The following is a 13661-nucleotide window of genomic DNA, read 5'->3' on the forward strand; positions in this document are numbered from 1 at the left end:
ACCTCCCCAAAAAAAGACTTCTAGAGTTAATAACCAAATTCAGTAGCATAGTAGGATACAAAGTCAACACTCAGAAATCAAGAGTATTCCTGTACACAAACAACAAACTCACTGAGAGAGAAATGAGAAAAACCACACCCTTCATAATATCATCCAAAAAAATGAAATACTTAGGAATCAATATAACAAAGGTAGTACAAGACCTATATAGTAAAAATTACAGTAACTGAAAAAAAGGATCAAAGAGGATATCAGAAAATGGAAAGATATTCCTTGCTCATGGATAGGAAGAACCAACATAGTCAAAATGGCAATACTACCAATATTGTTATACAGATTTAATGCAATCTTGATCAAAATACCACTAGCATATCTCTCAGAACTAGAGAAAACATTCCTAAAATTCATTTGGAAGTAGAAGAGACCTAGAATAGCAAAGGCAATCCTGAGCAACAAAGGTTAGGCAGGAGGCAGCACAATCCCTGACTTGAAATTATACTACAAAGCTACTGTGATAAAACCAGCATGGTACTGGCAAAAAAACAGCCCTGAGGATCAATGGAACAGATTAGAAGAATGCAGACACAATTACAAACACACTCAGCCACCTTATCTTTGCCAAACATGTTCAATGGAAGAAAGACAACCTCTTTAATAAATGGTGCTGGAAAAACTGGTCTTCCACATGCTGAATACTAAAACTAGATCCATGTTTATCACCACACACTAAACTAAAGTCAGACTGGATCACAAATCTAAATATTAAGACAGAAACACTAAAGTTGGAGGAGAAAGTAGATAGAAATCTCAAAGACATAAGGGTAGGCAGAGAGTTCATGAACAAAAACCAAACTACACGGGAAATATTTCAGAGTCAACAACTGGGATCTCATCTTATTAAAAAGTTTTTGCACATCAAAAGACATCACTAACAGAATGAAAGAAAACCCATAGAGTGGGAAAAATTTTTAGTCAACTGTCCCTCAGACAAAGGACTTCTATCTAGAACATATAAAGAATTTCAAAAAATCATACCCCAAAATTCAATAATCCAAAAATGGGCATCTAAGATGAATACACACTTCTCAGATGAAGACAAATAGCAAATAAATATATGAAAAAATGTTTAACATCATTGGTCATGTGAGAAATGAAAATTAAAACAACAGTGAGATTCCATCTCACTCCAGGAAGAATGGCTATTATCAAGAAATCAACAAATAACAAACGCTGGTGGGGTCATGGGAAAAAGGAACCCTTCTCCACTGTTGGTAGGAGCACAGTTTGATACAACTACTGGGGAAATCAGTGTGGAGATTCCTCAAAAAACTAGGATTAGAGGTCCCATTCGACCCAGCTATTCCCCTTCTGGGTATTTTCCCAGAAGAATCAAAAACATCATACAACAGTGATATATATGCACCCATGTTTACAGCAGTACAATTTGTCATAGCTAAATCTTGGAAACAACCCAAATGCCCATCAACTGAGGAATGGATAAAAGATGTAGTATTTTAATATAGTGGAGTATTACTAAGTGATAAAGAAAGATAAACTTGAGGCTTTTATACATAAATGGATGCAACTTGACACCACACACTTTTTCTTTTGGTACAGGGAATCAAACTCAGGACCTTGTGCTTGCCAAGCGAGGCACTGTGCCACTGAGCTATATCACTGGCCCAACACCACACACTCAAGTGAAATAAAACAGACGCACAGATGTAAACATCACATTGTCTTCCTAGTGTAAGAAACTGAAAGAGTAAATAAAATCTCAAAGGTACATTAGATATTGTGAAAGGGAAAGAAACTGCCCAAAAAGAACAACTGGGATGGGGGAAAGGAGAAAAGAAGGAAGGAACACACACACATATATGTAATAGCTGTACTACTAATTTTTATTAGTTCATTAAAAGGAACAGTTAGTGTTTATGTTTGATCAATCTTACTTGCCTATATCTGGAAATCTAAGCAACTACTTTGAAGATAACAATATGCAATATAATATCCATTGTTAATTTCCTATCATTTTGTTTTGAAATTGTGTATTGTTTTCATTGTCATTTTTATTCTCTTTAAAATAAAAAAAAATCACACCAGCGTATTTGGTAAGTGGTTGTTATGCTCAGAACTGACTTGGAGGTAATATTACATAATCCTCAAAACACATGTAGCACGTGTACACAACAAATGGAATACACTAACTTTAATTAATATAAAATGTTACTCTTTATGCTTCACATTTAAAACTCTGGGACACTTTAAAAGCAAAAATTCAAGGTGCTTTGAATCTAGACTCCATCACTGAACATTATTCTATTAGCTGCCTGACAGTCTATAAACTTTGAGGACTGTTCTTTGGCTTTTTCAAGTCAACTTCAAATATAAAATCACTTAGTTTACCAGACAAAATTTTATTGATGATTACATGTTACATAAAATACACCTTTTAAGGAAATCTGATTTTAGAATTCTATCACTGATGTACAATGACTTCCACACTTGTTACTCTTGAGAGGAAAAAGGCAGTACTTTAAAATCTTCCAACATGTTTTAAGAGGCCATATATTATGAATTCACTATCTACTCTCAATTTTCAGCAAAATATTTGAAATGCTTCTTAAACCTAGTAACATGTGAAAGAAATGGGTCAGCATGTCTGTCCAATGCACATTCCCACCATGAGCAGCCACCAAGTGAGTTCTGTATTTACCTTGAGGTAAATATTTAAAACCTCATTTAACAGTGCCACACAAATACTGTTTTTGCCATTGACATATAGGTAAGACTCCCACACAGGAAATTTTCACAAGAAGTTTCAGGGGCAAAAGATTTGGGGATGGTTGGATGAGAAAGAAATGAGACAATTTTTACAGCTGATCCTTAAAAAGATGGACTATTTGATCAACACCATTATTGGGAGCATTTAGGCAAGATTCTAATATTTATGCTTTTAATGCTCTCACCCTTTTAAACTTTTAATATCGACCACAGGCTAGCCCACTTTCCACTGAGACTGAAAATGCTATTGATCACACATATTTTCTTATCTTAGTACAATTTTGTGTCATACAGATTTAGAGCAGTGCAAAGGAAACTATAAATTTTGAGTGTGATGATTACTATGCATATTTTGGTCTTAGTATGACCTTGCATGGAAACATTTCAGTGGGTCAAGAAAAAAAGAAGTAATCTTAATAAATTTTGATGTTCCACAGAGATATAAAGCTACCATACTATAAACTTTCTAATCTTTCTATTCCTTTTATAGTATTTCAGTGTAAATATCAGGAAAAGAAAATCAACAGTGGGAAACCAAACTGCTAATCTACTAGAAGAAAATAGTTTCATGTTTAAGTAAATTTGGTAAATTAAATTTAAAATGTTACATTCCGATTATAAATGGCATAATTTAATATCAGGAAGAAAATGAAAATACTGAATGCTTATCTCTGCTCAAAGTAGGAAAGTAGTGAAAAGGTTTCATCAAATATTATCAGAGGGGTATATAGAATTCATCAATTCTCAGGAGCATTTCATCTTTATACTTAATATCTCTGAAACTGGGAGTCCGTTTCCAAGTACTAGAATCTAATAAATTACAATAATAATAAATTACAATCAACTTCCACTCCTTTCATCTATTAATATTTCTAAAATCTTTACATCTGTGGTATCTGAATGCTAATGAAATGTAAGGATGAAAATTCTCACCTCTCTGTCATTTCTCAAAGACCAACCTGGAAGAAGTTTGTTTAGATGAATTGTATGAGAAAAGAGCTTCTACAATTCTTTAAGTACAATACCCTTAAAGGAGTATTTACTATAATTCTCAAATGAAAGCATTCATCAAGACGAGGTGATTATGTTGGAACCCCCTCATTAAACACATCATTTACTTATTCCACAAGTATTTGTAGAGTACCTGATACATACCAGACACAGATCTATACACTGTGGTAGCAGTAAACAAATTCCACGCCCCTACATTCTAAGGGCACTTAAATTTTACATGTTATGGTCTGAATCTTAAATGTCCCTCAAACCCGTATGCGAAAGGCTTTGGCCCTACTGAAAGGTGATGGAGCTTTACGAGGCAAGCCCTAGCAGAAGGAAACTGGGCCATCAAGGATGTGTGCTGACAGGGCACACTGGGACCCTTCCTCTCTTCCCGCCTTTTTGCTGGCAAGAGGTAAACAACTCCCTTCTCCCTACCATAATGTTCTGCCTCACCAAAGAGCCCAAGCAATGGCCCCACATGAAGGCAGACCGAGTCCTTGGAAACACTGCACCAAAATGATCTTTCCTCCTCTGAGTGGTTTTTCTCAGGTATTTTGTCACAGCAAGAAAAAGCTGACTAGGACAGCAGGAAAATACAGCAGTGATCTAAGTGCTAGTAGGGAGTAACAGAGTACGGGAAACAGGCAGCGCTAGTGGAAAAGGTTGTTTTTGAAAGACTGTCAAGGAACGTCCAGCTGAGAAGGCAGCATCTCAATAAAGGCCTGTATGGAGTTGTAAATGAGCAGAGAAAGCATGGTCCAGGTGCAGGGGATGCAAGCACAGAACTTTTGGGGAGAGAAGGATCTGAATTGTGCTCAAGACCTGTCAGAGAGCCCAAGTCTGTCTGCGGCCACTCACCATCTCCAGGGACACGAGAAGCTCGTCTCTGGCCTGGGGCTTTTTAAACATGAATGTCTGTGGATATTTTCTGCAAACTTTTTATCAAGTTACAGAAGAGTCATTTTATCCCCATTTCTTAAGTGGTTTTTTTTTTTAAATCATCAATAGCTATTAAATTTTTGCAAAGATATTATGGCATTTATTGAGATGATCATATTCTTTTATTCTGTAGTATAGTGGGTCACACTGAAACATTTTCCAGAACTGAACCATCCTAACATTCCTGGAAAAATATTTGGTTCTGCTGTCTTATAAGCTTAAATATACTGCTGCATCAGCTTCCTGACATTTCATTTAGTACATTTAGAAAGTGTAAGTGAAGTGGGCCTGAAGTTTGTAAGAGGGCTTTTTCTTATCTGGCATTGGCCTTACACAAGCCTTAACTGTCCTTCCATTTATAAACTAATTGTATAATTTGTATAAAATGAGAATGAACTGATCTTTAAAGTTTCATGAAGCTTTCTCAGGCTTTCTAATTCTGGAAGATGATAAACATTTTTAAATGTTCCTAAATTTAAAATGTTTCCAATTATTCTATTTTTTTCTGTGTCTGCTTTATTTCTCTACGAAGTTCATGTGGATGTCTGAATGTATTGGTTTTAAAAAAAAGTTATGACATTCCTCTTTATTTTTTTCTTTTCTCATTTATTGTATGTGTTTGCAGTACATAATGATTACACTTACGGTGGGGAGTTTGCACACGTATGTAACACATCTTAATTCTTTTATCTTCTTCCCTCCCGTCCTTCCCTGCTCCATTCAACTCTTGGTCTCTTTTTCCACCTGCAAAAGCTCTATTTACATTTTTTTCAATCCTCTCTCTTTTTTAAATCACTTTCTCTTCCCACCCTTCCTTCATCTCTTGTTCCCCCTCCCATTTGAAAATCATCTCCCTCCTTCCTATTATCTTTTATTTTGCTCTTCATTTGTATTTTGGATTTCTCATATAAGAGACATCATACAATACTTAAACTGCACGTCTAACTTATTTTGCTTAATATTGAAGTCTCAAGGTGCATCCATTTGGGGCTGGGGATGTAGCTCAGCGGCACAGCGCCTGCCTGGCAAGTGTGAGGCCCTGAGTTCGACTGCCGGTACCAAAAAAGAAAAGAGAAAAAAAAAAAAAAGACCAAAAAGGTGCATCCATTTGGCTATGACTGCCTCAAGTTTATTCTACTTTATGGTAGAACAGTACTCCATGGCATGCAATACCACATTTTCTTTCTCCATGCATCTGCTGATGGGCCTAAATGCTGTTTCTAAGATGTAGCTACCATAAATTGTGCTGCTATAAACATGAATATGCATATATCACTGTAATATGATTTCAATTCTTTCAGGAGGATATCTAGAAGGAATAGCTGGGTCAAGCGGAATTTCTGTTTTTAGTTTTTTTTGGAGGCATCTGCATACTGATTTCCACAGTGACTATACTAGTTGACATTCCCACCAACAATGCAGAAAGGTTCCTTTTCCCCTACAGCCTTGTGGTAGCATTTGTTATGATTTGACTATGTGATAATAGCCTATTTCTGGACTAACATGGTATCCTGGTGTGGTCTTAATTTGCATTTCTGTAAGGACCAGCACCACTGAACATGTTTTCATGTATTTTCTGGCCACTGGTACTTATTCTTCTGAGAAGTGTCTATTCATTTCAGTTGCCCTCTCTTCAATTCAGTCTTTTATATGGGAGGGAGTCTAATTATTTTGAATCCTTCATATATTCTAGATGTTAGTCCTCTGAGGAGTAGCTGACAAAACATTTTTCCCATGCTGTAGGTTGTCTTGTCACTGTTGGTTGCTTCCTTTGTTGTGCAGTCTTTAAAATTTGATATGATCCCGGCCTCATTCTTTTGAGCGCCTGCACTCCCCTCTTGAGTGGATCCCGTCTCTCTCAATAAACCCTCCCACTCCTAACCTCCACTGTTTCCTGGAATTCATCCTTCAACTTTGGGAACATGAACTCCACACATCAGGTTGGGAGTTACATGGCTCCTATATCATCTTGGAGGTCTCACTGAGGTCTTTGAAAAGAGAGACAGAAAGGAGGAAACACTAAAGACTTCTAGATACAACAATGTTGAACTGGCAGAGATGTACAGTCCAAACAGTGGAATTCTTGACTAAGAGCACAAGGTGACCAGCGTAGGAACTGTTTACAAGAAAAGAGCAGAAATTCCCAAGGAAATTTTGTGATTTCAAAACAGAGAATTATATAGTACAAACTTTGGATTTCAGAAAGATACAACACTGGCCTCGTATATGGCAAAGAAAAGCAAACTAGACTGCTGATGTCAACATTGCACTGTGATGGAAAAACTGACAGAGAAACCTCAACAAAACTGAGGCTTAAGATGGTTAACTTTTTACAACAAAATCAATGGTGGAGTAGATGTTGTTAAGTTACACAGCAACTATGACGTCACTCAAAACGTGAAGTATTTGCCACTGGTTGTATTTTACTTGATCACAAACACATGGCATGAATAGTTTGATAGTTTATGGAGAAAATAACTAGTGCAAATTACATGGAGAAGTTCAGCATGGAGGCACAACCTATATTCCCAGCACTTGGGAGGCTGACGCAGGAAGATCTTTGTGAGTCTCTGTAGCCTGGGCTACAAAGTGAGCTCAAGGTCAGCCTGAACTACACAGCAAGACCCTTTCTCAAGAGGCCAAAAAAAAAGTAATTTTTTTTTTTTTAAAATAACATGGAGAAACTTTCTTAAGAGGTTTGGGACTGGAACCCGTAAGAAATCATTTACAACAGAGGAAGAACAAAATGTTTCTGTCCAGGGAACTATGAAAAAAAACATTGTAGAGATCACAGGTGAAGAGGCAGGAGTAACATTACAGAGACCTGCTGTGACAACAGGAAAACCAAAAGATATCAGCTGTGGCTTACAAAAAGGACAAGAAAACAAAACATGTGCTATCAGTGTGAGCGATACTTGTGCATAGAACATGCTGTTTTCATGTGTGAAGACTGCCTTGGGTGTGACAATTGAAACAAAGATTATTTCTGTAGTAGGCTTCTGTTTGTATTTACATTGTAGTTCAGATAGGTATTTATTTCTGATGTTAACTTTTACATTTTGTAAGCAAGTAAACAGCTGATATAAAAATGTTGATGTCTATTCTAAGCACTCATTACATATTTGATATTTTATTTTCTTGATATCTTATTTTTCTGCTAAGTGCACACTGTATAATATAGTAATAAACTCCTGACAAAACAGCAAGACCAGCAAGATATCAGGTATGTCCTACAAAATGACAGGAAAGCTAAGCACTTGTGCTGTCAGTGTAAGCAAGATATGTGTATGGAACACACAGTTGTCATGTGTGAAGACTGCATTAGGTGAGACAATTGAAACAAAGATTATTTTTGTTGTAGAGTTCTATTGGTATTTTCATTGTTCTTCACATAACAGTTTATTTCTGATGTTATGCTTTAGGTTTTGTAAACAAGTACACAGCTGACATGAAAATGTTGATGTCTATTCTAAGCACTTATTACATATTGGATATTTTATTGATCTCCTAGTTTCCTGCTAAATGAATGTCGCACAATAAGAAGCTCCTAATTAAACAGCGAGACCAGTGAGATGTCAAGAATATCTTACACGATTCCCAGCACCAAAAAAAACCACCAGGAAAGAATATATTAAAAAACAAAGACAGGAAAGCTAAGCACATGTGCAATGTGCAGTTGTCATGTGTGAAGATTGCCTTGGGTGTGACAGCTGAAGCCAAGATTATTTTTGTTGTAGATTTCTATTGGTATTTGCATTGTAGTTCACATAGGAATTTCTTTTTGTTATTTTTTAGATTTTGTAAGCCAAAAAAAGTTGATGTTTTTTTATAAACATTCAATAAATATTAAAAATTCAAAAACATTTGGTATGATGTCATTTGTTGATTGTATTTCTTGTGCCATTGGAGCTCTGTCTATTCCTGTGACAATCCCCTTTATAACTGCAGTTATTCTTTTTTCTTGCTTTAGGTTTATACACCTACTGATTTACTTCTGTCCCAATGATCAGAAGGTTTATTCGTGTTGCAGCAAGTACCAGTAATTAATTCCATCCTATGATTGAATAGCCTACTATATAAATATGCCACACTTTTGTTTATCCAGTTAACAGCTGATGGGCATTTGAGTTGTTTCCCACCTGTAGCTACTATAGTGCTATTATAAATATGCATGTGCAAACATTTTTTGGATATATGTTTTTACTGCTCTTAAATGCAGACCTAGGATTGCTGATCTTAATCATCAGATAGAACTGCTGGACCATTTTGCAAAAATGGCTGTACCACTTTACAGTCCCACCATCATAGTAGAACTCTGATTTTTTTTGCATCTTAAAAATTGTTATTACATACCTTTTTATTATAGCTATTTCAAATGAATATGAAATAGTATTTCATTTTGTCTTTGATTTACATTTCCCTGGTGGCTAATGATATTAGGGATTTTTTTCATGTATATATGAACCATTTATTTATCTTCTTTAGAGCAACATCTACCTAAGATATTTGACCCATCTATAAATTAAATTATATATCTTTTTATCATTGAGTTGTAGAAGTTTTTAGTATGTTCTCTCACTACAAGTTCCTCACCACATATGACTTGTAAAATGTTTCTCCTGTTTGTATTACTTTCTTGATGGTATGCTTAGGAAGACCAAAGCTTTTAATTTTGATGGTTCCCAAATTATCTATTCTTTATTTTGTTGCCTATACTTGGCTTTTAAATTTTTTATTGTTCTATTTTTCCTAACTCATTTCTTCTGTTTCTTTTTTAGTGTATTTGATCCTTTTTATATAACTTCATGAGTTAAAAGTCTTGAAAAACCAAAGATTGAAAGTACAATGATAAATGCTGCAAAATTTCTTATAAATATGGCTTTAAGCCACCTCAGACAGCTTTTTTTGATAAATAGTAGCTTTTGATACATACTGTATTTTCAGTTCTACACAGTACTCATTTCTATTTCTTCGTTACCCTAAGAATTATTTAAACTAAAAAATCTCTCAAATGTGTACTTCATTATTTTTATATTTTTATTCTCAAATCTACCATTGTACCTGATGAACTGTTTGATGTCTTCTCAATTTTCCTTTATAAAAAGTATAACACATATAATCATTAGCATATAAAAGATCATGTTTCCCATATTTGAAAGGAAAGGATATGCTTGTACATTAATCTGCACTTACTTGACTCCTAATAAGATTAAATATGTTTTCAGATGCTTAATTATCTTTTGTGACCTGTCTGCTGACCTTTGGTTTAGAGATTAGTATAACTTGAGCACAAACACTAGCAGATAATTTTTATTATTTATTTTATATATTATATATTCTCAAAGGAAATAAAATACTTTTATTCATGTTCTTTATTTTACCTCATCCAAACAGTTGACACGAACATTCTTACTGGATAACAGTGTTCTAGCTTCTTGGACAGTACCTAGGGGAAAAGAAAAAATGAAACATAAGATTATTACTGGAATAGGAAAAAAAAATCTAACATCCAGGCAATAAACTTTAAAGGGTTATTTGTAAAATTAAGACCAGTCAGGAACAGTGGCTAACAAACAAAGCTTCCAAGGGCCAGGGACATAACTCAGTGGCACAGGCACCTGCTTGGCAAGCACAAGGTCCTGAGTTCGACTCTTGGTACCAAAACAAAACAAATAAAGCATCCAATCACATACTATTTGTTTTACAAAGTAACTGTCCAGGGTAAAAGATTTATAAAAACTAAAATAGTTCCGTCTTTGTTTTTACTCTCACAGACCTTAAATTATATTAAATTGGCCACATTTTCTTTTTGGCAGTAATAAAATAACCACAAAGCATAAGGCATAATACTGAAACCAATCTAATCCAAGTCAACATCTACAGCTGAAATTTCAGTCAATGTAAAACTTGGAATCCAAAACTGCATCAATATTTATATAATTTCTCAGCACTAGGTCTTGTGAAATTGATGGCATGTTTATAATAGAATGCTTGGTTTGGACTTTGCAACGTGTAAAGCCTGGCAGTATAAAAATATTCCATGGTCAGTATTCACACCACCACACTGAAAGTGATCAAACTTAAACTTGAAGGTGAGTTCTCTGTAAATTTGGAAACCAGCTGTAATGGGGCCACAATTATCAGGTTTTTCCAGTTTTCGGAGAGGGATAATAGCAGAGGCAAGTGGTTGGAACGCAGAATGTTGCTATTATCATCGTTAATACAAGACAGCTACATGTTCTGCCAAATTAATTTCTGGTTTGACCGGGAAGACAACAATGAAATCGAATGTACTCAGGGAGAAAGTAGATAAGCTTCTCCTCTGGAAGCACATAAAAGGATAGGCGCAACCCCCAACACGGTTATTTCTTCCCTTAGAATCATGGTTTGAGGATGAGCGAAATTCTGCCTGTCTGCTAGAGGGAAAGGTGCAGTGTAGAATTTAGACCAGCAGGCTTCTTAGTCCCTAAGCTGCTTCTTAGGCAACGTGCTTCCGCCTTCCTCACCAACAGATAAGGAATAGAAATGTCTCACCGGTATAGAGACCCAGCTCTGTTGGGAAACTGTCACAAGAATGAGCTATGTGTCCCTGGAGCATGACAGGAGCTATTTTTGTAAATAGTGCATTTTTCAGTTGCTGAAGTCCATCTGAAAGCAGCTAGCACCACTGACTGCGTGGCTATAAGAAAGGGGTACAGCTCGCACCACCGGCTCCCCATCCTGGGTTCAATCCCCAGTGCCGCAATAAAAAGGGACGGGGTGCTTTCAAGTCTGGGAGCAAGTTCTACATTAAACCTTATCTATACCTGTGACTTACATTAGAGACTTTCTCAAACAGAGAAAAATTAAAACAGAACAAAAGCTCCTGCATCCTATTTTCACTTGAGGAGGACGTGTCAGCTGAGTCACATACTCTACTGAGAACTGAAGTTTTCTTTCTGCAGTTTATGCAGGGAAGGGAGAATGCTAGAGAGACTGTGAGCATGTCCAGGCCTTTCACATGTTAAGGGGAAGATAAGGATCATAATCACTAACATTCGGCAGAGAACAGGTGGCTAATTTTATAAAATATCTGCCAACAGTCTAATCTGCCTGGTCAGAGAACTTACAAAAATAATAATAATATGGCATGCCACAATGTGGGAAAAAAATTGGCTGTTTTCTCCCAATAAACTCTTACTCAGTACCTCATTTCTGACTCTAGGTGTAGAGAGGTTTTACACACACACACACACACACACACACACATATGCGCCAAATAATGCTTCAGCTGACACCAATAACAGAGAAAGAAAAAAACAATGCACCTAGAACTCTTGCTTAGGAGGTTAGTGAGAGGAGCTCTGGGCAGGAGCCAGTGGCAGAGAGCTTATATATATATATATAAGTATATATATATATGTGTATATATATATATACACACATATATATATATACTTGTTTCTTTCTCTCTCACACACACAAACACACACACACACACACATAATCACTCAATAGGTTAATGTTTACCTCTTGAAATGAAGGATATGAAGTATCTCTGAAACAGCCTGAAAGTAGGTTTTGAAAATAGGTAAGCAAAATATGCAAAAGGAAAAACTTATGATGGATTCTAATTTGGTGTTCCTAACTTAACGACATCAGGAAAAAGCTACAGATGGTCCGGAATAGCAAAGAAATATGAAACACATGGCTTATACAGAAGGATTTTTACTTTCTGTCATTCTTTATTGAGCAGTATTCTCCTAAATGGTATTTTGCAATTAAGTTTTAAAGTGTAATTGCTTTATTCTGGGAACTGCCTTAAATCAGATTTAACAAACGCTTAGGGTAGGGGATACAACAGTGTAAGAAGGGATGTGCAATGAGCCAACATTTACCTTCAATGGAGCCAGAAATTACCAGTTCTAAAGTAGTGAAAGTGATATGAATGCTCTTGTTTCCGTTTTGAGAGTTTCTCCAGTTGGGTTATGGTTTGTGTCTGGATGTCTCCCCAAAGCCTCATACAATCACGGGGCGGAGGGGTCAGGCTTTTCAGTGATAGCTGAATCCAGAGTTCGTGAATGATTCATGGTCCAATGGTACACCCGCCCTAGGGCGGGTAGCCTGAACATAATAAAAAGGAGGAAAAAAGGCTTGCTCTCCCCTCCTCTCTTGTTGCTTCTGCTGTCTTCCACAGCCATGAACGGTTGCGCCTCTGCCATGTGTCACACTGCCTTGGAGCCAGCCTGTTCCCGACTGAAATCTCCACAAGCAGTGAGCTAAATAAACCTCTTCTCCTTTAACTTTGGATATCGGGTATTTTGTCTCAGCAATGAGAAAAGTAATCTGCGCCACCAAAGGCAGGCAGAAATTACCAGGAAACAGGAGGAACACAAGGTCTACAGTGCCAAATAGGTCAGCAAACTCCTTGCAGTTCCAACAATAAAATCCGAAACTAAAGTTCCATGATTCCAAACACTTGTCACGATAAACGCAGCCGTGAGAGACATAATTTTTCATATCTGATGAAATAGGCTCAGCTCCTTTCACCCGTTTAGGTCAAAGCCGACTTTTTTTCTTGTCTTTCTTTTTTTTTTTTTTAGCTCCTTTACATTCACACTTTCCGTGTTGCGAAGAATAAATTTGCCCTGTGCAATGGGATTCCAGATTTGAGCTCGGCTATTCAAAAGAAGAGACTGGCAGCTGGCGAGCCTCGCGCTGCAAGGTCGGGCCTGCGTCTTTCCGGGGAAGGACGCGGCTTTGCTCCCCTCTCACCACGCACGCAGCCCCGCGCATCCTCACCCCTGTGCAGGCCAAGCGCGCGGTCTCGCAGCTGTCACCTGCCAGGTAACGGGACTCGCGGGCGACTCCGGGCCGGCCGCCGGGGCCGAGCGGAAAACATGGCTCCACGCCGCCGCCCCGCGCGGCGGAAGTGGGACCCGCGCCGGGACAGCGGGGAG

General features: G+C 37.1%; 1 protein-coding gene across 1 annotated transcript in view; it reads right to left on the minus strand.

Moving 5' to 3' along the window:
* Positions 1-10168, minus strand: part of Ankmy2 (ankyrin repeat and MYND domain containing 2) — a gene marked incomplete at its 5' end in the record, with an annotated part of 33996 nt that extends 23828 nt beyond the window's left edge. Inside the window, 1 exon segment of the mRNA XM_013510568.1 lies at positions 10104-10168. Within this exon segment, the coding sequence (XP_013366022.1) occupies positions 10104-10168 (65 nt within the window).
* Between the last annotated feature and the right edge of the window lie 3493 nt (positions 10169-13661).

Source organism: Chinchilla lanigera, unplaced genomic scaffold (genome assembly GCF_000276665.1).
Source record: "Chinchilla lanigera isolate Chin_1 unplaced genomic scaffold, ChiLan1.0 scaffold00009, whole genome shotgun sequence".
Classification (NCBI taxonomy): Eukaryota; Metazoa; Chordata; class Mammalia; order Rodentia; family Chinchillidae; genus Chinchilla; species Chinchilla lanigera.